Below are 22471 nucleotides of genomic sequence, written 5' to 3' on the forward strand. Positions count from 1 at the left end.
CCAACTTTGGAAAAAGTCATCCCAATTTACTGTGTTGAGTTGGCATTGTACAGAAATGGACAGCCATATATGTAAGGTCATATCTATGTGGGTTTGATTACAGAAACTAATAAAGTATTCTCTAAATAATGAAAAAAAGAATAAGATAAGACTATAAGAGCAAGGAGCAACTTAAATATGTTCGGGCACCATTTTCATCTCCAGAATTAAGGATTATTTTAATGTTACATCATTGCCTTTTCTCTTTTACTTTCCTTTTTAGTTTTATTTTAGGGTTCCCTATTTTAATGTTCATACAGAGATTTCTTTAACTGAAATACCAAATAGTTTCTTTGGTGCGAAAACTATAATAGTACACAGGATCCTAATGAGATAATTAATAATGTGAAATAGGAAGTAAAGGGCTAAAGGTGTAGGGCAAGTGGGAAGGGTGGGGGAAAGGTAATAAGGGAGAGGAAAAAGATATGAGAAACTGAAAAAATGGAAATAAAGTGTTTGTAAATGGGGAGGGGAAGAGGGGGTGAAGGGAGGGCAGGGACAAGGGGAAAAAATGAGAATCAAGACCTATTATGTGAAGGTACAGAATCCCAATGATGAATGTAACAGTATTATATACCTAGATTGTACCAATAAACTCAATTAAAAAAAAATGCAAGTCTGTACTAGTGAGTAATTCCATCTTCCCATGACTATATCCCCTAACAAGCTCCATTCCACTTTCTTATTTTTGTGAGCTTGCCCACTGTAGATACCTCATCTAAGTGCTTCTGGTGACTGGCTTTTTTATTGTAACTCACATTTGTACCATCTCTGGCTCTTATTTTTTTCCAAGGGATATGTGTTATTGCTTGAATAATTTTCTCATTCCAGTGTGGCTCTGTCCTTTCCCTTCTATTTCCATGCTCCTGTGCTGGGAATTAAACTCAGAGCCTTCACACTAGCTACATGCTGAAGTGCTTTTTAATTTTTTATTTTGCGATGGAGTCTCACTAACTTGCCCGGGCTTGGCTCCAACTTGCAGTCTTCATGCACCAGCCACTCAGAGTGCTGGGACTGTAGGCATGACCACCATGCCTGGCTCCTCTCTCCCCTCTTGTACTGTCACTGTCCTGGACATTGCACCCTATGTGAACCTCACCTTACAACCATACAACCACTGTTGCATAGTTATTTTAAATCAGTTGAGAAAAAAGATGAAAGTCTATTTATACTCTATTTGTATTGACCTGTACAATTACCTATAACCGTGTTCTTTATTTCTTGTCTGATTATTTTAGCGTAAAGATGTCCTTTGCACTTTCTACTTGTGTTCCTGCTCACAGTGAATTCTCTCAATTTTTTCTTATTAGGGAATATCTTTATCTTCATTTTAGAACAGTAATTCTTGCAAGATAGAAACTTTCTTTCAGCACTTAGAACATTCAACTTCCTGCTTCTGGTCTCCTTGGTTTCTGATACAGATTCAGCTGTTCTTGTCTTTATTGTCCCTTTTCTTTATTACTGCTTTTAAGATTTCCTTTTTGTCTTTCAATGATTTGACTACGATTTTTCTAGGTATAGATCTCTCTGGATTTATCATGCTTAGAACCTACTGTGTTTCTTGGAAATGTAGATTAATGTTTTTGTTAAACTTCAAAAGTTTTCAACCATTTTTGCTTGTAATATATTTTCAGCCTCTTTTTAATGCCTTACAGATTTCTGAGGCTCTGTTTTCTTTAAATTTTTTTTTTCTTTCTTCCCTTCTGATTGCTCTTTTTTAAACTTCTTTCATTCTTTCCTCTGCCATTTCAAACCTGTTGGAGTGTCTCTTGGTGAATTATTTCAGTTTTGGTAATTTTCAACTTCAGTATTTCTGTTTGGTTCTTTTTTATAACTCGTCTCTATTGATGTTTTATATTTGATGACAGTAAATTAAAATTTTTTTTTAAACGTGGTTTCCTTTAGTTTTAAAACATATTTACAAGAGCTTTAAAATTCTGGCTCTCTTCCGACCAGTTTGTTGCTTGCCCCAAATAGTATCTAGAACACATAATGCTGTGATGCTAGCCTTTTCCTAATTGTTTGCTGCTGAGATCACTGTTTATGACAGTACCTCTTGGCATGAAATTTTCAGTGGTTTGCTCTAAATAAATTTAGCCCTAAACTTTAGGGCTTGCCCTTTATTGTAAAATTTTTCATAGAGTCAGGGAGAAGGGGCTAGAGTAATCTTACACTAAAACTCCACCATCATCTACTGTTTTTACTGAGTAGGTTGGGTAGGTTTCTTGGAATAAGCGCTTTAGTTTTTTAAATATATCTTTAGGGCTGGGGATTTAGCTCAGTGGTTCCGCAGTCTTCCTCGTAAGTGCAAGGGTCCTGAGTTTTATCCCTGGTACCCAAAAAAGGAAAAAAAAAAAAAGGTAAATATATCTTTTTTTTTTTTTTTTAAGAAAAGAGTAGAAAAACTTTATGGAGAGAAAGATAACTTCTGAGACAGAAGTGGGACTGGAAAGTGGGTTACTCCAGTAGATATATCTTTGATCAGTCTTTAGTGTCCCGGAGTGCTCATTTTGATTCAAATTGTGTTGAATTTATACATTCGCTTAGGGTACATGCTTTGCTGTCTTTGTAAATTGAAACAAACCTATAAATACTGCATATATCTCCACTGATTGAAATCTTTAATTTTCTAATGTTTTATAATTGTTTAAATTTATTATGCATTTATTATTGAAGCTGTTATAGAGACTGAAATTTCTCAACGTCTCATCTAATATTTTGCAGCTAGTATATATAATTATTTTTAGTATTTAGCAAATGCTATATTCCCTTACTAATCCACTTAATACTTTTGCTATTTTGTAGATTTCTCAGACTCTTCTATAAATATACAATTATGTTGTCTACAAATAAGGATTGCAGTATTTCTCTCTAATCTGTGTGTCGTTTCTTTTTCATCCTTTATTATACTGGATATGACATCCACTACAATTTCCATATAATTGATGAGTCAACATTTTTGTTTTGTTTGCTGTATTAAGTAGAAAGCATTAAGGCATTTAGCCTTTCACCATCAAGTGATTTGCTGTAGGCTTTCCCTAGGTGCCTTAATCTGATTGAAGTTCTTTTAATTTCCTACTTTGCTGAGAGTTTGCATCATGTTAAATTTTAAGTCCCTTTTCTGTCTTATTGATATCATTTGTATGACTTTTCTCATAGTATTAATACAGTGACATGGTGACGGAATTTAGATTGTTAATAAACTAGTGTACACTGAGATAAATCTCACTTGGTTATCATATAGTATCTTTTTAATATATTGATAATGTTTTGTTAAGGGCTTTTCATCTCTGTGCAGAATAGTGGTTTATAGTTGTTTTCCTTGTGACTTTTTTTTTCGTATGACCTTGGAACCAAAGTAACACTGGCCTTGGCTATAAAAGGAAAAGTGTTCCTTGCTTTCCAGTTTTCTGGGAGAATTTACATAGATTTGGGGTTATTTATTTATTTTTTGTGGTACTGAGGATTGAACTCAGGACGTTCTACTTGCCAGGCAGGCATGGCACCGCTGAGCTACATCACTGGCCCAGTTTGGGTTTATTTTTTCCTTCAGTGCTTGATAGAATTCACCCACAAAGCCACATGAGCCCGGAGTTTATTTTGTGGGAATGTGTTGGTTAGTTTTCTCTGCTTTCTGAGACAAAATACCTGACATCCAAAGTTAAAGGGGTAAGGTTTATTTGGCTTACATTTCATAGAGGTTTCAGTCCATAATCGGCCAGCTCCAAGACAGGGTTGCAGAGGGGCAACTGTTCATAATGGAGGAAGACAGCAGAAGTAACAAGGAAATACAACAGCACTTGTCTGCTCCTTTATTTTTATTCAGGCTACTTTGGGCAGGTAGCACTCATGCCCTTAATCCTAGTTTCCCCCCACCATGAGTAAATCACACACTCTAGATGCAGCCACCTCTGAGAAAACATGAGACTTTGGGGAACATCTAAACACAAGCCATAACAGACTATAAGTTAAACTTCTTCCATGGCTGTTTTCAGACTTACTGTTAACATTATGCCCTTAACTGTTGTTCTGATATTGGTATGCTAATGTTGTACCATCTTTCAGTTCTTACATGGATAATTTTCTTTTTTTTTAAAGCTGCCTAGTACTTTTACAATTTTATTGATGTTTTCTAAGAACTAGTTTTTTGGTTCCAATAAATTTTTTCTAGCTGGGCGTGGTGGTGCACGCCTGTAATCCCAACATGGCAGGAGGATTGCCGTGAGTTCGAGACCAGCCTGGGCTACATAGCGAGTTCCAGGTCAGTCTCAATTATAGTGAGACCCTGTCTCAAAAAAACAAAACAAAACAAACAAACAAAAATCTTTCTATTGTTTTTGTTTCCTGTTTTACTTTTTAACATTTTTTTGTTGCTTTGGATTTAACTTTATCTCTTTTATAGTTTCTTAAAGCTAACGCTTAGATTACTGAGACCTATCTTCTTTACTAATGTGGCCCTTAAAGCTATATTTTTCCCTTTGTACCTGTTTTTCTTTCATACCACTGGATTTAGTGAGTTTAATTCCCAAATAACTGGGGGTCCCTGGTTATCTTGTTCTTGATTTAATATGATTCCATGTTGGTCATTGAACATTCACTGTATGACTCGCATCTTGTCAGAATCACCAGTATTTGTTTAACAGCTCTACTTGTGTATTGTCCTAATACATACATGCACTGGTTGAGTGCAGTGTCCTATAAATATTAATTCAGAGTGGTCATAGTGTAATTCAGATTTTCTGTGTCTTTTCTGATTTTTAGCTAGTTGCATCAGTTACTGAGATAGGTGTTAAAAATCTGTAACCATGCTTGTGTGATTGTATATTTCTTGATGTTATTGATCACATATATATGACTATTTTCCTGATTAACATGTTGATATTCTTTATAATCCATTTTTGAAAATTTTTTGCCTGATGTCAATATATCCAATGTGGCTTTCTTACTGTTTCCATGATGACTTTCCATCTGTTTACTTTGAATCTATCTGTATCTTTATATTTTCTTTCTCTTGGAGGTAGTGTATATTTTAGTCTTTATTATCCTTGCTGACAGTTTTGGTCTTGCATTTTTCTTTTGCAAATGTGTTCTGCTTTCTTACTTCCTTATATGTGAGTTAATGTGGATTGTATCCTTAATATTATCAATGTTAAGTTCTAGAGATCCTGGATTCTGCTTTTTGTTAAGTGCTATTTCCTTTGTTTTAGCAAGATATTTTCTTGGCTTCGTTTGGATTCTAAACTCTGTCTTAGGCAGTGGATCTGGCCTCCACCGAGAATGATTGAACATGTGTGGTTCATGGATCGGTTAGAAATGTGAGGATACAGACTTTGGGGCCACCTCATCTGTCTCTTTTTCTTGGGGAATTCCTCAGCTCTCTTTGGTGTTTGTGGCTCCCCAGTTTTGCTTGATTAATTCCCAAAGACAGACAGGCTATTTTCCACGCAGGCCCTTGTTTCTATTGGCACACTAGGTGCGCTGCTCTCAGTCCCTCACCCAGGCCATTGGTCTTCCACAGCTCCTCTTTTCCATTTCCTCCTAGAGAACAGTGCTTCCCCACAGCTTATCAAAGGTTGCTCACTTTCTATGTTCTTCATGTGCCGACGTTTCATCTAAGGGGAGTGAGGAGCCTCAAAAAATAGTTTTGTGTTTGTTTTCTGCAAGGAGTGTCCTCTGGTAGAGTCTTGAGGCAGAAGCCTATCCTTTTCTATTCTTGTCTTCTCCCTTTCCAGTTTTTTATTTGAAAACCATTTCTTACTCTTTCCCTTCCCCTGTCTTTACTAACCTCATTATTCTGTGCTAAGCTGAAACATTTTCCATATCAGCACAGACAAAACATCCAAAAGGTGATCCAAAAGCAACCATCTTCCCCCAAATCATAAAACAAATTAAGTTCATGAACCAAGGTACCACTGTATTTGAGTATTATTAAGTCTTGTTATTACTTCAAGTTTTATGTATTGGTAATTGTAGGATCTTCTTTTGTGAGTGAGTGTTGTCTGACTGATTTCTTTTGTCTAAGGTAAAGTCCAGTGACAGCTGCCTCTTCTTTATTAAATGCTTTGATGACACCATTCATGGCTTCAGGGTTCCTAAGAACAGCCTTCAGCAGTCGCGGGAGGTAATCTCTGGATTCATTTCTCTTCCCTAAAACTTAAAGGACATTTAAAGACATGATGTTAATATTTATTCTAAGATCTTGTTGATTTTACTTTTTCAGTGGGAACAATTATATAAAGTGCTTAAAATTTGACTTATGAATTAGTTCTTTATCAACAAGCACTTGTAGGTATTTTCTGTTCATAATTTGTTTTTTATTTTGATTCTTTGAATGTGGAAGGTCCCTATTGACTTCGGGGAAGAAAGCTAAATGATAATTTAGTATACCCCTTAATTTTGTGTGTGTGTGTGTGTACCAGGGATCGAACTCTGATCCTTGTACTTGCAAGGCAGGCAGTGAGCTAAATTCCCAGCCCTACCCCTTAATTTTTAAGTGAGGAAATCAAACATTATAGGATGGAAATTCTACGCTGATGCTTTATGGACCATTGTCATATTGTCTCTTTGGAGTAAAAATCTTCTTCACTTTTATTCAAATCCTTGGGTTATCTCAGAACTGGCTGGAAGCAATCGAAGAGCATTCTGCTTATAGCACCCACTACTGTTCCCAGGACCAGGTGACCGAGGATGAAGAGGAAGATGCAGTTTCTGCTGTGGATTTGAAGGAATCCTTACAGGTTAACAGAACATACTCTGGCCTTCACTCTAGCTCTGTCATGCAGGTTTTAATGGAGAATTACTTTGTTAAGAGATGAGGTTTTGGAATTATGATTTCTGACCAGTGCTGCTCTTTGTCTCCTCATATTCTGTTGGTATTTAGGAGGTCTCTGTAGACAGGCCCTAGGATCTGGACCTGTGCCCTTGTGCATTCTTTCCTGTTACTTCCCATTGCTGCAGCAGTTGTCCTTCTGTATGGAAACTGCTACCAGTAGGGGGAGCAGGCATAGTTTGACTTGCTGCCCTTTGTGACTTCACCACATATTTCAGAATTTAACTAATGCAACCATAGTGACACATTTCTTGGCCAATAGTTTTGTTGAAAACCCACTGTAAAAATCTGTAACTTTATTGCTTAGAGGTAAAGTGTCAGTAATGAATGGAGAGGCCCTGATGTGAGGTGACATCGATGTCTCAGCTACCGAAGAATATCGGCACATGGTCATTGACATGAGATAGATATATTTTTACTGGGTGGAAGGCATCAGTTTCTGGCTGTAGCTTTGAAGTGCACCTTCTCTATCAGAATGGGAATTGGGTTTGGAAGGTAGAACTGCACTTGATGATTTTCAGTGTAAATAACTATGTCAGAGCATATGGATGGGTTGTGGGATTTAAATGTTTCTAAATCAAGAAACTCTACTGAAGGTTTTTACTGCCCAGAGTTTTAGCGATTCGAGGTTCCTATCAGTGAACTTTGTTAAAGTGACATCTACTAGAGCATTTAGAATAATATTAAAACTGAAAATGGAGAAGATTTAAATATATATGGTTGCAATCATGTTAAGCAAGTAAAACTGTGTTAAATGCTTTAAAATTTAGTTGATGTTCCTTAAGTGAATTTTCTCCTCAATATCAGATGAATGATAATACCTGGAAAGATTTTCAAAGCATACCAGTATATTTCTAGGACTTTATAGTAATTTTAAGACCTTTTTAATGAAAGCAACAGGCAAAATAAGGATACGGATTTGTTCTTAAATACTGTTTATCTTTTATGTTCAACACTTTACATTGCTCTAGTCAGTTGTCATTCATGCTAATTTGTATACTATTAAACTTCCCTAAAGAAAGATTTCTTCTTAGCAATAGTTTCAAATTTTCAGCTAGGTTACCAACCTCAACTATACCTTGCATTTTATTCCTTATTTGATTGTTTTATTCGTATGTTAATTTTGAAACTGTGAAATTATTGCCTTCTAATATTTATAGAATGTGGTGCCGGTGATTGTTTTAGCCACTGTTAAGTGGCTGCTATAACCAAGTTTTGCAAACTATAGATAGCTCTGTCCGACAGGCTCTGGGTGCTACCTCTGTGAGTACTGATTCTGCCTCAGCATCTGCAGGCTGGTTCAAAATAGGTAAAATCTGAAATGGAGCTTTGAAGTGTGTTGAATTATAGCTTGGGGTAGGCCGGCTCCAGGATGTCTTTGATGCTTCAGTTAAGTTACAAGGAAATTTAGGGCCCAATTTATGAGGCAGATTTTTTCTTGGTGCTCTGTGGACACTCTAAAGAAATCAGGTATTCTAGGATCGGTATTCTCTAATCATCTGAATTAACTAAAAAATTGATTTCACCTCCTCAACATAACTTTGCAAGTAAACTCATAAGAAATTGAGGAGGAAAAGTGAGCATGTTTTATGACACTTTGGTCTCAATTAACCTCCCTACAGACTGTGGTCCTCCAAAACCAGAAAAAAAAAAAATATATATATATGTATGTGTATATATATATTTTAAAAGTACCAAACTTCACAAACCACTGAGCTAAATCTCTGGCCCCATACATGGCTATTGACAAGTAAATTAATTAAAAATTCAGTCCCTTCTTTTAACCGGATGCATTTCTGGTGATCAGTAGTAGCACGTGTGACTTTCACATTGGCCCCACAGATAGAATGTATCTGTCATCATGGGAAGTTCTAGTGAATAGCACTGGGATCTGCTCTTAGATACTTGAGATGACGCTAGCAAAGTGAGAACTGTGTTTGGTGAGAATGTGTTGATTCTGTAGCTGTGATGGCGAATGTTTTAGAGACTGAGGGCCCAACTGCAACCCCAAACCCACTTATTTATCACAAAATGCCAACACTGCAATTAAACTTGAATGCAAGAACCGAGATGGATTATGTAAAGGTGCATATTTCCAATGATGAATGTCATTACATTACATATCTTTAATGTACTGATAAAATTAATTAATTACAAAAAAATAAAAACCCTGAATGCTCAGCTGCTGGGGCAATGCTGGGGCACCTTGGCTCGTGTGCTGACAGAGAGGCATCTGCTTAACCACTGTGGTGCCTGTGCATAGGTTCCCCATCGCTGTTCTGTAGGATCTGAGCAGCATTTGTGTTGTGTGAAATAATGAGCAGATAGCACTAAATTTTAGCCAACCGAAAAAAAATAAAATAAAACTTTCCCTGCTAAAGACTGCATTATCATTACAGTGAATATGCAGAACACTACCTGTGTATCAGCATGGGACCAATAAGGTTGTGTCCATCTGTACAAGAATGAGGCCAAGATGTGCTGATATATTTAAGATATGTGAAATGCAAGTGGCAAGGTATAAAATAGGACATCAAATATGCTGTGACGTTGGTTAAAAAAAAAAACCCAGGTAGTACACAGACATGTTTGTGTTGGCCTAGAGCCTCCCTAGTAAGATGAAAAATTAGCAGTTGTTGCTTTGGGGATAGGAATGTGGCAAAACAGGCTTTAGGACACCAGTCAGGGATGTGGGGGAGAAGTCTTTCTCTCTAGATCTTTATTTTTGGGTATATGCCTACTGCAGAGTAGAACATTTAAGATTGCTATAGAGCAGGACCACAGTAAAATGCTAAAATAGAATGTGTGATCGATCTCTGGCCTAGCTTAGAGCAAGGGAAGATGAGGCTAACCTTGAAGTGGATTTGGCTAGTTAGGAAGATCATGGGAGCAATACTAGGTACCTCTGCTTGTAATATGAGTGTTTTGTGCAAAGAGGAAGCTTGCCAGGATTGTATATTCTGTGGTTTTGAAGTTTCAATTAATATTTTTGAGGTATAATTCTTTATACAGTAAAATCAATTCATTTTACATATTCAATTTCATGTATTTTGAGAAATGCATATTCCCTGTATAACCACCATTCCTGCTGAGATGTTGATAGCAAATCTTTTTTTTTCTTTTTGTTTGCCTTTTGAGACAGTCTTGCTGTGTAGTTCAGGCTGACCTTGAACTCTCACTAGGTAGACCAGGCTGGCCTTGAGTTTGTGGTGATCCTCCTACCTCATCCTCACGCTAGAATTGTTGATGTGCACCACCAATCCCAACATGTTAAGACAGAAAAATGCCAGAATGTTTTTGTCACCTGGAAAACTCCCTGGGTCCTATTTCCAGACAATGCCCTGGGAACTTTAAATGGCTGATAACAGAATTACTTTTCTTTTACCCTGTCCACTCCTCGCATGCTGCCCATCCCATTGATATGTATTTTTGATCTGCCACATAGGTCTGTATGAGTTATTTTATTTTAATTTTTTTTTTTGGTACGGGGGATTGAACTCGGGTCCTTACACTTGCGAGGCAGGCAGCAGAACCCCTGAGCTAAATCCCTCGCCCTGTATGAGTTATTTTAACATCAGTTTAAGTCCAACAACTGGCAGTGAAAGTCTATGTGGACAGACCTGGGAACAGGTGAGCAAGGTTGTCTGTGTGGCTTGGCTGCTCCCATGTTGCCTTCCCATCGTTTGGGCCTCTGTAGGTGTGACGCTTGTTCTGTGTGCTTTGCCCAGATAACCTGGAGAAAGTTTAAATTCTGTCAGACATCAGTATTAGACCATTGCTCATAGTGGAGTCCCATTTACTGTATGTCATTAAAGAAAGAAAAAGTAAAACTTAGAGTCCTCGATACAGTGCGACTGACACAGAAGTCAAGAATGAGACACCATGGCAGACTCTGCAGAGATTTCATAAGCATTAACTAGCAAATTGGTGAGTGTGTTGTGTTTTACTGTCTTGCTCCTCTGTTTTGTGTTAGTAAAATGTCACTAAATTGTTTAAACAAACACATGTACCCAATTTAATACTGTAGATGTAGATTGACTCTTCTCCAGTTTACCTGTATGTACCTTTTTTTAAATAAGAAAATCATTAATCAAGGAAGCTTTGTTTTTTACTGTCAGGCTAAGGGAGGATGAATGTGATTCCAAAATTTGAAAATGATGCTATGGAGAGTGTTTCCTGCCTTTGTAATTTCAGAAACTGTACTGCTTATTACAGATTCAGTCTGCAAATGAAGCTGGCGCTCACTTTTATAAGTCTAGCCTTTACCTTGTAAAGGAAAAGAGAAAACTGGTGTTGACTTTCACGTGAGCAAGAATATTAAATATGTATAGACTGAGAATGATGATTTTCTATTAATAAATCATGGGTGAGGCATGAGTGCTTCAGTGCCTCTTTCCAGCTCTGCCTTTTTCCTGCCTTCAACTTGTATGCACAGGCTATGTCTGAAAAAATTCCCTTGCATACCAATACTCTTTTATGGTGTTTTGAATTGCATAGTGCAGGGACACTACCTCTTCAAAAAAACAAACAAGTTATAGTTAAATGTTGTTAGGACCCTCAAAGCAGAATAATGCAAGTTTGCAGGAGAACACTGACTGTCACTAATGTACCATGAATAATTCTGCAGTGGTTGAACTGAGCTTCATAAGCACTAAAATATTTATAAGGTGGAATTGGAGAAAAGGGTGCTTACCTGTGTTACCTTGGCACTTAATCTACAGTAGGTTAATTTGGGGTTAGCAAAATGTTTTATGATGGACTAGTTGTGATTCAGAGTACAAAGGAGGCCAAATATATTACTCAGAGCAGTGTGATTCTGATATTTGTAAGGTCCAGGTTTTCAGAATAAATGTTTTCAATTGCCATAACCAAGAAAATTTACAATTAAAATCTTACTTTTGTCACTTTAAAGGGAAATCATGTCTAAAACTAAATTTAATATGTGCTTGCTTCGGCAGCACATATTCTAAATTTAATATGACATTAATTTTCATCTTCTACTGGCAGATTTGTCCTAAAATGGGATGCACTTGCATTATATAATTCTGTATTTGTTTTGTTCTTAGGGATCTAACTATGTAGAACTTTGAAGTTCCAAGCAAGAATGCTTTCTAGAATGGATTTTACCTTCTTTCATAAGCTTTGACAAACTAAGAAAATATTGTTACTGGTCTGATTTGTGTGGAGGCAGTGTGTGCTTAGATTGCCGAACGAAATTCAGCTTGTGGTTTCCAAATGTTACGACCATCTGGAACTTTTAAAAACAAAGACAGGTTTTAGAGTACAATCTTTATAATTTCTTGATGAAGTTAATAATACCTAATGTAAGTTAATCAGAGAAATGGAATTCTTCAGTATACATGGAATGATAAGAGAGCTGTGTTAAATGTGTTTTGTTATATACATAACAGATGTTGAATGTATTTAGAATTAAATATTTATTTTTATTAATCTCTACTTGATGAAATGTTATATTCAATTTCTAAGGGAATTGTTTTTCACTTTTTTCCCCTTTATAAGGAATCAGTCCATGAAAGTTTGGGGAGAAACATTAAAGCATAAATAATGTAAAATTTCTTTATTCATTTAACTTTTTTTCTTAATTTTTTCCAGAAAGCACAAGCATGTCAACAGAGACTTGATACGGAAATTTCCAACTTTCTCAAAATGATGAAGGAGTATGACATGGCTAAAGGTAAAAAAAAAAAAGGATTATCAAAAAATCACTCTTAGCTGGGCATGGTGGCATACACCTGAAATCCTAGCACTCAGGAGGCTGAAGTAGGAGGATCACTTTGAGTTTCAGGCTAGCCTGGGCTACTAGTGTGTTCAGGGCCATTCTGGAATACAAAGGGGAGACCCTGCCTCAAAAAGCTCCCCCTCAGGCTGGGCCTGGTGGCACACTCCTGTAATCCCAGCACTTGGGAGGCTGAGGCAGAAGGATCTCTGTGAGTTTGAGACCAGCCTAGGCTACATAGTGAGTTCCAGGTCAGTCTCAACTACATAGTGAGACCCTGTCTCAAAAAGCCAAAAAAAAAAAAGCCCCCCCCCAAAATTGCTCTTTTAGCAAACCTATTTTCAGAGGTATTGATCTTCTATAGTTCTAACAATTTTTAGTTTTGAATTCAGAATATATTTAATGAAACTATTTTGAAATTTAAACAGGGCTATTTAACATTTTTATTCCTTGAAGATGTTTTTGAGTAATACTTATTCTTTTGGGAAAAAGAAAAGTCAATTTAAAGTTAAAATTTTGCAGGCTTTAAGAAATTCTGCCTGTGAGTACTCCAGAAGACTTGTCTTAGTTTGACTCTGCCATGTACTAGTTGTTCCTTTTTTCCCCCCTCAGTATCGGGGATTGAACTCAGGACCTTGTGCTTGTGAGGCAAGCTAGGTGCCACTGAGCTAAATCCCCAGCCCTAGTTGTTTCTTTGAACAGTACCTTTAACTCCTCTAAGTCTCAGTTCTCCTATCTATACATTAAAGGAGTTTGTAATTTCTAGGTTTTACTCTTTTATAATTTTATAAATGTATATGTAAGCTTATCTGATAGGCAAAACTTTAATAGCAAAAACCCTACATAAGATAACTTCTGCCCTTTACTCTGTTTAGTTCAGAATTAACTGGCACTTGAGGCATCTAGTCTAGCTCAAAAGTTTTGTAAATGAAAAGAACCATTGTTAGCTTTGCTGACCAAACACACCCCTTTCTCTCCCTTCCCCTTGGCTAGAATAGATAACTAAATTAATTTTAAAGGTAACCTCCCTTATCAAAGAAGTGCAGCTTCTAGGTTGAAATTCAACTGCCTCCCCACTGCCACCATGTTTTGAATATCAGCAGGATGTACTGTGAAAATGCAACAACCTCCTGAATGAGATCAAGGCCATAAAACCCTATAAAAGGGAGGGAGGGTTGTAGCCCAGTACTGGATTGATCAGGGCACTGCAATTAGGTGTGATCAATCCCCATGGATGGAGTAAACTTTTGTTATTTTACTTCCATTCTGCTGCCTCTCTGTGTGTCACTTGCCAATTCCTCCCATAAAGTATCTACTTACTAATCTTTGAGTTACAACTTTTTATATCTGTAATCTGTGTTATAAATTATGGAGGACTGACTATAGGTAGTCTAACAGTGAAACTTAAGTGTTAAGAAAAAAGTGTTTATTCCTTTGTAAACGAAAAAACGCATCATGTTTCTTAGACTTGAAGCTCTTAACATGTGCTTAGACTTTGGCCATGATGTGTGTAAATATAATTGATTTAGTTATCTGTAAGTTCATGGTGACCAGTTTTTGTTGAGAGTTAGTTTCCCTCAGTGGACTCTTAGGTTCAGTTTATGTTCCTAGGGTGGTATCTGTCCGTATGTATCTCCAGCATCCCTTTACTAAAGCTCAACAGGTATTACTTTGATTTTTCCATATTTTTATTGTAGTGATAGCTTCAGGAAGGAGTCATTTTGATTACTAACTACAGTCTGGACTATTACTTAGCGTTGTTCATTCACAGTGGACTTTAAAAATAACAAGTGTCAGTAGATACAATTCATATAACATAAAGTTTACCTGTGTGAAGTGTCCAATTCAGTGGTTTTTAGTACATTTACAGGATTATGCACCTCTGGCTATCAATGGGCTTTTGAAACAGCATTCACCAAGAATGATCAAAAGTCAGAAGGATTCTAATAGTGTGTGAAAGCTTTTTCTTTATATAAAGTCCAGTGAAGATTAATTCATTTAACATGAACCAAAGCAAAAAATTTATATCAAACTGGAACAAACTAAGTGTTTGTTTTAAACCTTGAGCCAAATCTCTTGGTTCAGGTTACCTACGTGCATGTCACTTTTAATGATATATTAGCTGTGATTCATCCCAGTTTGGAGGAACTGATCAAACATGAACATTGCTTAGAGAGATGTAAAATATTTAGTAGCACAAAAGAGATTTTTCAGTATGGTGAGTGGCATCTGGGTGACTTGGGAGATGCTGGACTATTGTGTGACAACCCTATTTGGCCAGGGGTTTAGCTTAGTGGCACCTCGCCTGGGCTTGCCTGAAAAGCACAAGGTCCTGAGTTTGATCCCTAGTCCAAAAAACAAAACAAAAACCTATTGTATACATCTACCCTAAAACTTAATGGGCTTTTTCCTGCTTGTTAAATCTCTGTGGAATGAGTTAAGAGTAATTTATTCACAAATAACTATGAACGTTTTCTGAAAGATCAGAGCAGATAAATAACACTAAATTTTATATAAATAGTAAGTACACAGACTAAAATAATTTCATGAATGGAATAGGAAAGTTGAAGATAACAATGACTGCTCTAATGCCAAGGGCTTGTAGACAGTAATCTTGTCCCTTGTGTTCTATTAGGGAAACAGATAGGTACACATCCTGCTCCAAACATCCTCTGGTCCTTCTCAAGATTTATGCTACCAGTTTCTCTTTGTTCCTTAAAAGAAAGTTTAATCCTTTCATTTGTTTGTTTCTTAGTAACAGAGAGTCTTTTTTGTCTATGACTTGTACTCTGAGTAACATATTGGCTGTTCTTTTAAGATCATGTTACACAGTGTTTAACTATTGTTATTCTCAAATTATTTTGTTAGGAAGTTTTTAGGTTTTCGTGGAAGTATGAGAGCTTTTAAATTTTTCCTTATTAATATCTACTTGTATTACATTAAAACAAATTTTAAAAAGAAAAAAAATGTTTATAGAAAGAATTTAGATTATAAGGTTGGAGTTGTTAGCAAAACTGTTAATTTCAAGGCCCAGAATCCTTTCTTTTTATTCTGGTTTCTACCATGCTAGTTCAGCTCATTATCTCTTCAAATCAAACCAGATCGTTGCAGCAGCCTAGCCTTTTGTCTCTTTGTCTCCTGGGGCTCCGCTGCATTCCATCCTGAGGGAGCTGAATGAGAAGACTTTGAAGAACTACTCTGACTGTATTATATTCTTGTTGCCAGCTTAACCCCTGCCCCAGTTTTGGTAGTGAGGGACTAAACCTAGGTCCTCACAAATACTAGGCAAGTGCTCTGCCACTGAGCTGTGTCCCCAGCCCTTTTTAGCAGTCTTGCTAAATTGGTGAGGCTAAGCTCAAACTTGTGAGCCTTCTGCTTCAGCCTTTCAAGGACTGGGATTATAGGCATTTGCTGCGTGCCCAGCTGCTGCCATATTAATTTTATATAGGTACTTTTTGTCGTCATTCCTCTGTCTCTGCCTCTCCCTTCTCTCTGAATCCCAGCCTCCCCGCTCTCCTCCAACTTTGAGCTGGGATCTTGCTGTGTTTGAATGGAACATGTTTCTCTGCGATTCAAGCCAGATTTACTGCTGGAAAAGTTTTCCCCCATTCCAACATGTCCGAGCTTCTGGACACTTCCTCTGAAACATCCCAGGAATTTTCTTTGTTCTCAGTTTTATTACTTCTATCTCCCTGCCAAATGTAAATGGGATGTGGCTCTACCCTGAGCTTGTTGTCTGTAATATTTGATAACTGGTGAATTTGCTGGGCCCAAAAGACTTGTGCTCTGTATAACTAATGCAAAGTGCTTATCTCCTGCAAGCCCACCCCCTTCCGAGAGGATACCAGGCCCCTGCTGGACCCCAAAGCGGGGTTGGTCTCTCTGTGGAGAAGTCCCAGATTGACCCGCTGGTGTTAAGAATAAAACTGTACACTCTGCCTCCAAAACTTTTGTGTGCATCTTCCATTCTCCTGGACTACCTGTCTGTATGTTCTGGCTGACAGTTTGCCGCTACATGTTGTCTAGGCTGGTCCCAAACTCCTGGGATCAAGCCATCCTCCTGCTTCAGCACTCCATTTATCTTCCACTGTAGGTACCTCCCCACTGCACCCAGCCCGTAATCATTTATTTTTGTTGAAAGTTTTTTTGTTTTTGTTTTTTTTTTGTACCAGGGATTGAACTCTGGGTCCTTGCGCTTGCAAGGCAGGCCACTGAACTGCTGAGCTAAATCCCCAGCCTGAAAGTTTTTATTTTATAGAACCTTGTCACTGTAGAATAACATACGAGCTCTTCATCCTGGCATTTAAGGACTCATAGACTGGTCAGCTGAAATTAGGTAAACAGTTTTTAAGGTTTATTTCCAATGATTTTTCTCCCATTCTCTCCCTTGTAAAATACCTTTGACCAAACACTTGATTTGGTTGCTGTCTTAAGTTGGAAATGTTTGCTATTGAAATACTTCATCATTTTCCTGGATAAACTTAGACCTAATTTCTACTGAATGCATGCTGATGTTTATGTATCTGGCATTGCAAGCACATAATTCAAGGCTTAGAAAAGGTAGTATTGAAGTCTATTACTATTTTATCTTTACCAGAAGCCTAGTTGCAAAAATAAAATCACCCACACTAGTGAAAGTTTGGTAAGCTTTCTTGAGTGCCATGTGGTAGTCCATACATCTCTAAATTTATTCTTAATGTAGGTTTTTTTTTTTTACTGTAACAAATAATGTATTTATATTTGATTTAGCACCACATTACCATAGTATTCTTAGAAATGGGATTAGTGGGTGAAATTTATTTTTGAGTCTGCTGATGCATGTGGCTAAATTGATTTCCAAAAAAAAAAAAAAAGTTACTTTGCTTGCCAATCTTAATGAATATACTTTATCACATTATTAAATGTATAGAGTGAGTCTGGTTAAAGAAATTAGAGTTGTTTTAGTTATATAAAAGAAAAAAATCTTAAAGGAAAGACACTTCTGGTTCAATCAGTTTAAAAATCTGACAAAATCCTGAGCTTTGAGTAAAGCAGTTTTACCACCTTCACTGGCTGGGCCCACCCTCCTCTCCCATGTAGACTATTAAAGCAACCTCCCAGTTGGATCTCGGATTCCAACCTGCCTGCTCTAGTTCTGCCCCAGGGACTTTCTCCAACTATAGAAATGATCCCTGAAAGTATAGCCTTCCCAGGGACTTTCTCAAACAACAATGGATTAGTAACCTCTGTTTGAAGCACTTGAGTGGCTTACAAATTGACTCACTTGGCATGAAGGACAGAGCTAATGACCTGTGCCTGGAAGCCCATTTACTTCTTAGTCCTTAGCTCTTCCATCCCCTTGGTGGCTCCTCTGTAGCCCTGTTGCCTGCTTGCCATCCTCCATCTATCCAGGAGCACCTTTAATGTGCTGGGTCCTCTTCCTAGAAGGCTTTTCTGCTGTGTACTCACCTCTCTTCCCTTCGTCTGTCTTCAAACACTCCCTCTGGACTGAGGCTTCTGCCACTTGCATTGGTTTGCTCCTCCACACACCCTCTCTGTGTCCTGCAGCCTGTTCTACCAGGACTGCCTCCTGCGAGGACTTACGATGGGTTCAGCAAATGGGAGGCTTTTCAGGGGACTGGAGGAGAAACAGGTCAGGGGTTTAGCCCCACTGGCTGTGGTTTAACAGGGCTGTGGTTCAACAGTGCTGTTGGCTTCCTCCGTTGTCTGACTCCAGCTCTTGCTGGGCTTAGCAGCACTGTTCTGTCCCCTCTCCTTTCCCCTCTGACCCAGAGTGATCTGTTAGTTCACTCTGCCTGCCTCATCTTTGTGATGAGTCTCTTAAAATTTGTCTGATCCTTTGAGCACACCAGCTCGGCCTGTGCAGGGCCCTTTCATCTTCCTGTCCAAAATTTCAGGGCCCCTCAACACTTGCTGTCCCTCTACCTTGCTTTTTTTTTTTTTCCTCTGTCACTTTTTAGACTTCCTGTATGTGACTGTCTGCCTCTCCCACTAGAATATAAAGTCCACGAGGGCAGGAATTTTTGTTAATCTGCAGCACCACTACAGCACATGCTGCCTATTGGATGCCCCCTACCGTGAGTGGGTGAATGTGATAAATTACCTATTTACCTACTTTATATAACATTTCTTTTAAACTCACAAGTAGTAAACTTGTTCTGTCAGGATAGTAAATGTACAGTTTGTACCGAAGACCTTCTAGAGATAAAATGTGGAAGAAACCATGAGAACTGGGGAAGTGTTTATTCCACGTTCTTCGGAATGCCTTTGACTTTGGTATCCTCCTCTTCTGGATTCAGTTCTTTCTGACTGAGGCAAATCTTTAAGTGATTCTTTCATTCAGTCTTTGTGAGTTGTAAAGTCTCTTTCTTAATCTTTATTTCACCTTCACTAGGTCATAGTTCTGTTATCATTGTAATTCCGCATTCTCGTGACATCCAGTGTTTTCAAAATGATTGTTTTTTAGGCAGTTTTTTCACTTTGTCTATGGTATTCTTCAGTTTTATTCTGTCTCTACGTTTGCATTTTATTGTTACATCCATTTTACAGATAAGCTAAACTAAAGCATAGAGAGTTGAGGTAATTTACCTAAGAACTACTAAAAACCAAACTCTGGCATTTGACTCTATGCAGCCTAACTCAGAGTCTGATTTTATCCAATACTCTGGAATAAATCAAGAATTCTGTTTACCCTTGAAACATTTGTTTGATCTACAAACTGGAAGAATTGGCAGATTGACCACCACATCTGTAGGGAAGGTAGACTTTGTAAGGACAGTCACCTGAGTTTGTTGCTGTCACTGAAGTGTTCAAATACTTATCCTCTATTTGAGAGTTCAGGAGAGAGTGGGACTGATGCATAGCAGAAGTTTCCAACTTACAGCAAGGAGCCTCCTTCCCTTTTTTTCTGTCAGTATTTTCCCTTCTCGTTACAGCAAGGAGCCTCCTTCCCTTTTTTTCTGTCAGTATTTTCCCTTCTTGTTACCTATTTTCATGTTCTTTCTTTTGTTCATTTCCAAAAAAATGCATAAGTTCACACAACTTTCCAAGCTCAAATCTTAGAGTCATCTTAATTCTTCTTTCTCTGTACATCTTTTGTTGGTCAGTCCTCTCTCTCCTTTAACTTGCTTCTTTGTTCTCCTTTCTCTATCACCCTACTGTTACACTAAAATAGGCTGTAGCTGTCTTTCCCACAAATTATAGTAGTGGCAGAATCCTTCTTCATGCAGTGTTCTAGAGTGTGCTTAGAGAGATATCGCCTACAAATTAGACCTTGTTCCAGCCTCACTAGGAGGCTTCAGTACCTTTACATATAATCTCCTCCGAGATGACTTCATGACCTAGGTCTGCTCACTTCAGTCTCCTTTCTTACCTCTTTTTCTCCTTGTACTGTCTGTTCAGCAGTATGGAACTTTTCTTGTGCATTAGGTCCTTAGTATATGTTGTTCCCAAGGGAAGAAATGCTTCTCTTCATCTGTTACACGCACTTTGCTAAAACAACGTCATGATTTCTCCAGGATTAGCTTAAGTCTTTTCACTATGTGTTTCCAAATCATCCTTCACTTGCCCTGTCACAGACAGTACTAAGCAATCTTTAGTGTCACTCTGAGTACTTCCATTTCCTGCTCTGGACAGGCTTGGCTTTCATGGATCTTAGAAAGGACAGCAGGAGCAAGCAGAGTATAGGCCACAACCGTTGCTTGTACTCATCAAGGCTCATCATTGCCGGCATCTTGAGTGGGAGCTTCTGCCCTTTGTCCAAGCTTGCTTGCTTGCATTCATTCATTCATTCATTCATTTATTTATTTATTTACTTACTTACTTACTTACTTACTTACTTACTTGGTACTGGGGATAGAACTTGGGACCTTTCACTTGTGCAGCAGGTGGCAGCACCACTGAGCTAAATCCCCAGCTCCAAATTTTCTTTCAGTGAGGTTGTGGAGGCCAGTTGGCAAGACATGGCTGTGAAACTAAGTGATCTGTGGCTCATTTTCACTTCTGCCAAACTCTGGGAAGACAGGTGATTTTGGTGCCCTGAAGAGCGCTCTAGTATGTAGATTTATCTAATTCATTGATACCTTATCAAATTCTTTGTCTCCTCACCTTATGTTTTGTGGCAGTGACCTTCCCAAGATGCCTCATCTGTCCTTATCACAGGTGGAGATTTCTTCCTGTGCATCTGTGCTCTGATTACTATTTACTTCATTAATTCTGGTTTTCTCCAAAGGTCATTTGGTCTTCCAGTGCAGTTCATATAAATTATCTAGAGATAAGGGGTCGGGGATTTAGCTCAGCGGTTCGGTGGCCTGCCTTGCAAGCGCAAAGAACCGAATTCAATCCCTGGTACCAAAAAAAAAAATTATCTAGAGACAGTGGATGGTTTTTCCAACTAGTTCTGAATTTAAACAAAGATACATTTATATTCTTGTAGCTCATAGTGTCACTATTCTTGATTTTTTTGTTACAGTTTTGTGTTGTATTTGTAAAAAATCAGTTGATTTATTTTTATGTTCAAATATCTTTTCTCTGTTTTGAGGACACCATACTGATTTTCTAGTGAATTTAAATAATTCCAATCTGATGTGAAAGCCAGTGTTTGAAATACCACTTCATTCAAGACGGATTAATTCTTGTATATATATGGTCATATGCATTACATTTTTCCCACCCAAATTGTCCCATTTCAGTATTTTTAAAAATTATAATCTTTACCTTTGTCACTAAATCTCTTAGTATTTGGGCTGTTTTCTCTGTTGTTGTTTGTATTTGAACAGAAAAAAACAAAACGGATAACACCATTACTAGAAGTGAAAGGAAGATGAGGATATGAAATTCCATTCGTTGTTTTTTTTTTCTTTTTTCTTTTAAATATCTTGTCCCAAGTGATAGAAATATTTGGATAGTGACATGTTGAAAAACAGGGAAAATACATCTTTATGTGTCCCAAGTAAAAAACAAAATGTCGTTTAAAAACTACCAGTTTCTCAATCTGTCCTAATTTGCAAATTTATGGTAATATAAATGGAAATGTTTCCATCTTTCATTTCTTCAATAAAGTACAGTTCTTTCTGATGTAAAATGAAAATCAGACATCCAGATTTTCTGTGCATATATATAAAAATAATTTCCTTATTTAAGAAATGTTTGTGTACCAATAAACTCAATGAGGAAAAAAAAAAGACATTTGAGTCTTGTTTGTTGTTGTTCAGAGCACAATGCAGTGTATTGGAGGGGTGAAGAGGTATAAAATTTAGAGGAGCAACAAAGATCTAACATCCGCCCCAGGCTTCCTGTCCTGTATTATAAGTACGTTGGCCACTGTTGGAGTCCTGGAGAGGGCTATGTCCCATGGTGATGTGTCCTGCAAGCTTTCTGGGGAAGGTGGCATTTGAACTAGGCCTTGAAAGAAAATAATTATTTTGTTAAGTGGAGAAACTTCTTCATATGAATTATGATTATTTCCAGTATCAAGGAAGAAGGAACATCTTGAGCAAACATTTTTAAGAACAAAAAGTAAGTGATGATTTCTAGGTAAAAGAGTATTTCCAGGAAAACACTGGCTGAAACTGATGGAGTTTATGAGGCATTTTAAGTGTTAGGTTACGGATTGTGAAGTTTTTGTATATTAGAAGAACCATAGAAGTTGTCTGTATTCACGTTTAATTAACATGTTAAAAGTACTTTCCCACTACTTTTAAAACTTACCCAATTAAAAATTGTACAGTATAATCATGGAAAATGACAGATTGTGAGCTTTTTATATGTTTCTAAAGTTAAGCTTTTCCAATAGATCTTGCAGCAGCTTTCCTGACTTCAAAAATATTTTTAGCACAAAAAATAATTTTTTCCTTAAAATTAACATT

General features: G+C 37.5%; 1 protein-coding gene across 2 annotated transcripts in view; it reads left to right on the forward strand.

The window, feature by feature from the left end:
* The window catches only part of Osbpl1a (oxysterol binding protein like 1A), a 179880-nt gene that overhangs the window by 52557 nt on the left and 104852 nt on the right, over positions 1–22471 (forward strand). For both annotated transcript variants that reach the window (XM_010643791.1, XM_033757581.1), the window contains 3 exons: positions 6062–6160; positions 6654–6776; positions 12482–12563. In XM_010643791.1, coding sequence (XP_010642093.1) covers positions 6062–6160; positions 6654–6776; positions 12482–12563 — 304 coding nt within the window. The remainder of the gene's footprint in view (positions 1–6061; positions 6161–6653; positions 6777–12481; positions 12564–22471) is intronic.

Source organism: Fukomys damarensis, unplaced genomic scaffold (assembly GCF_012274545.1).
Source record: "Fukomys damarensis isolate Sample0158 unplaced genomic scaffold, DMR_v1.0_HiC HiC_scaffold_30, whole genome shotgun sequence".
NCBI classification, from domain to species: domain Eukaryota; kingdom Metazoa; phylum Chordata; class Mammalia; order Rodentia; family Bathyergidae; genus Fukomys; species Fukomys damarensis.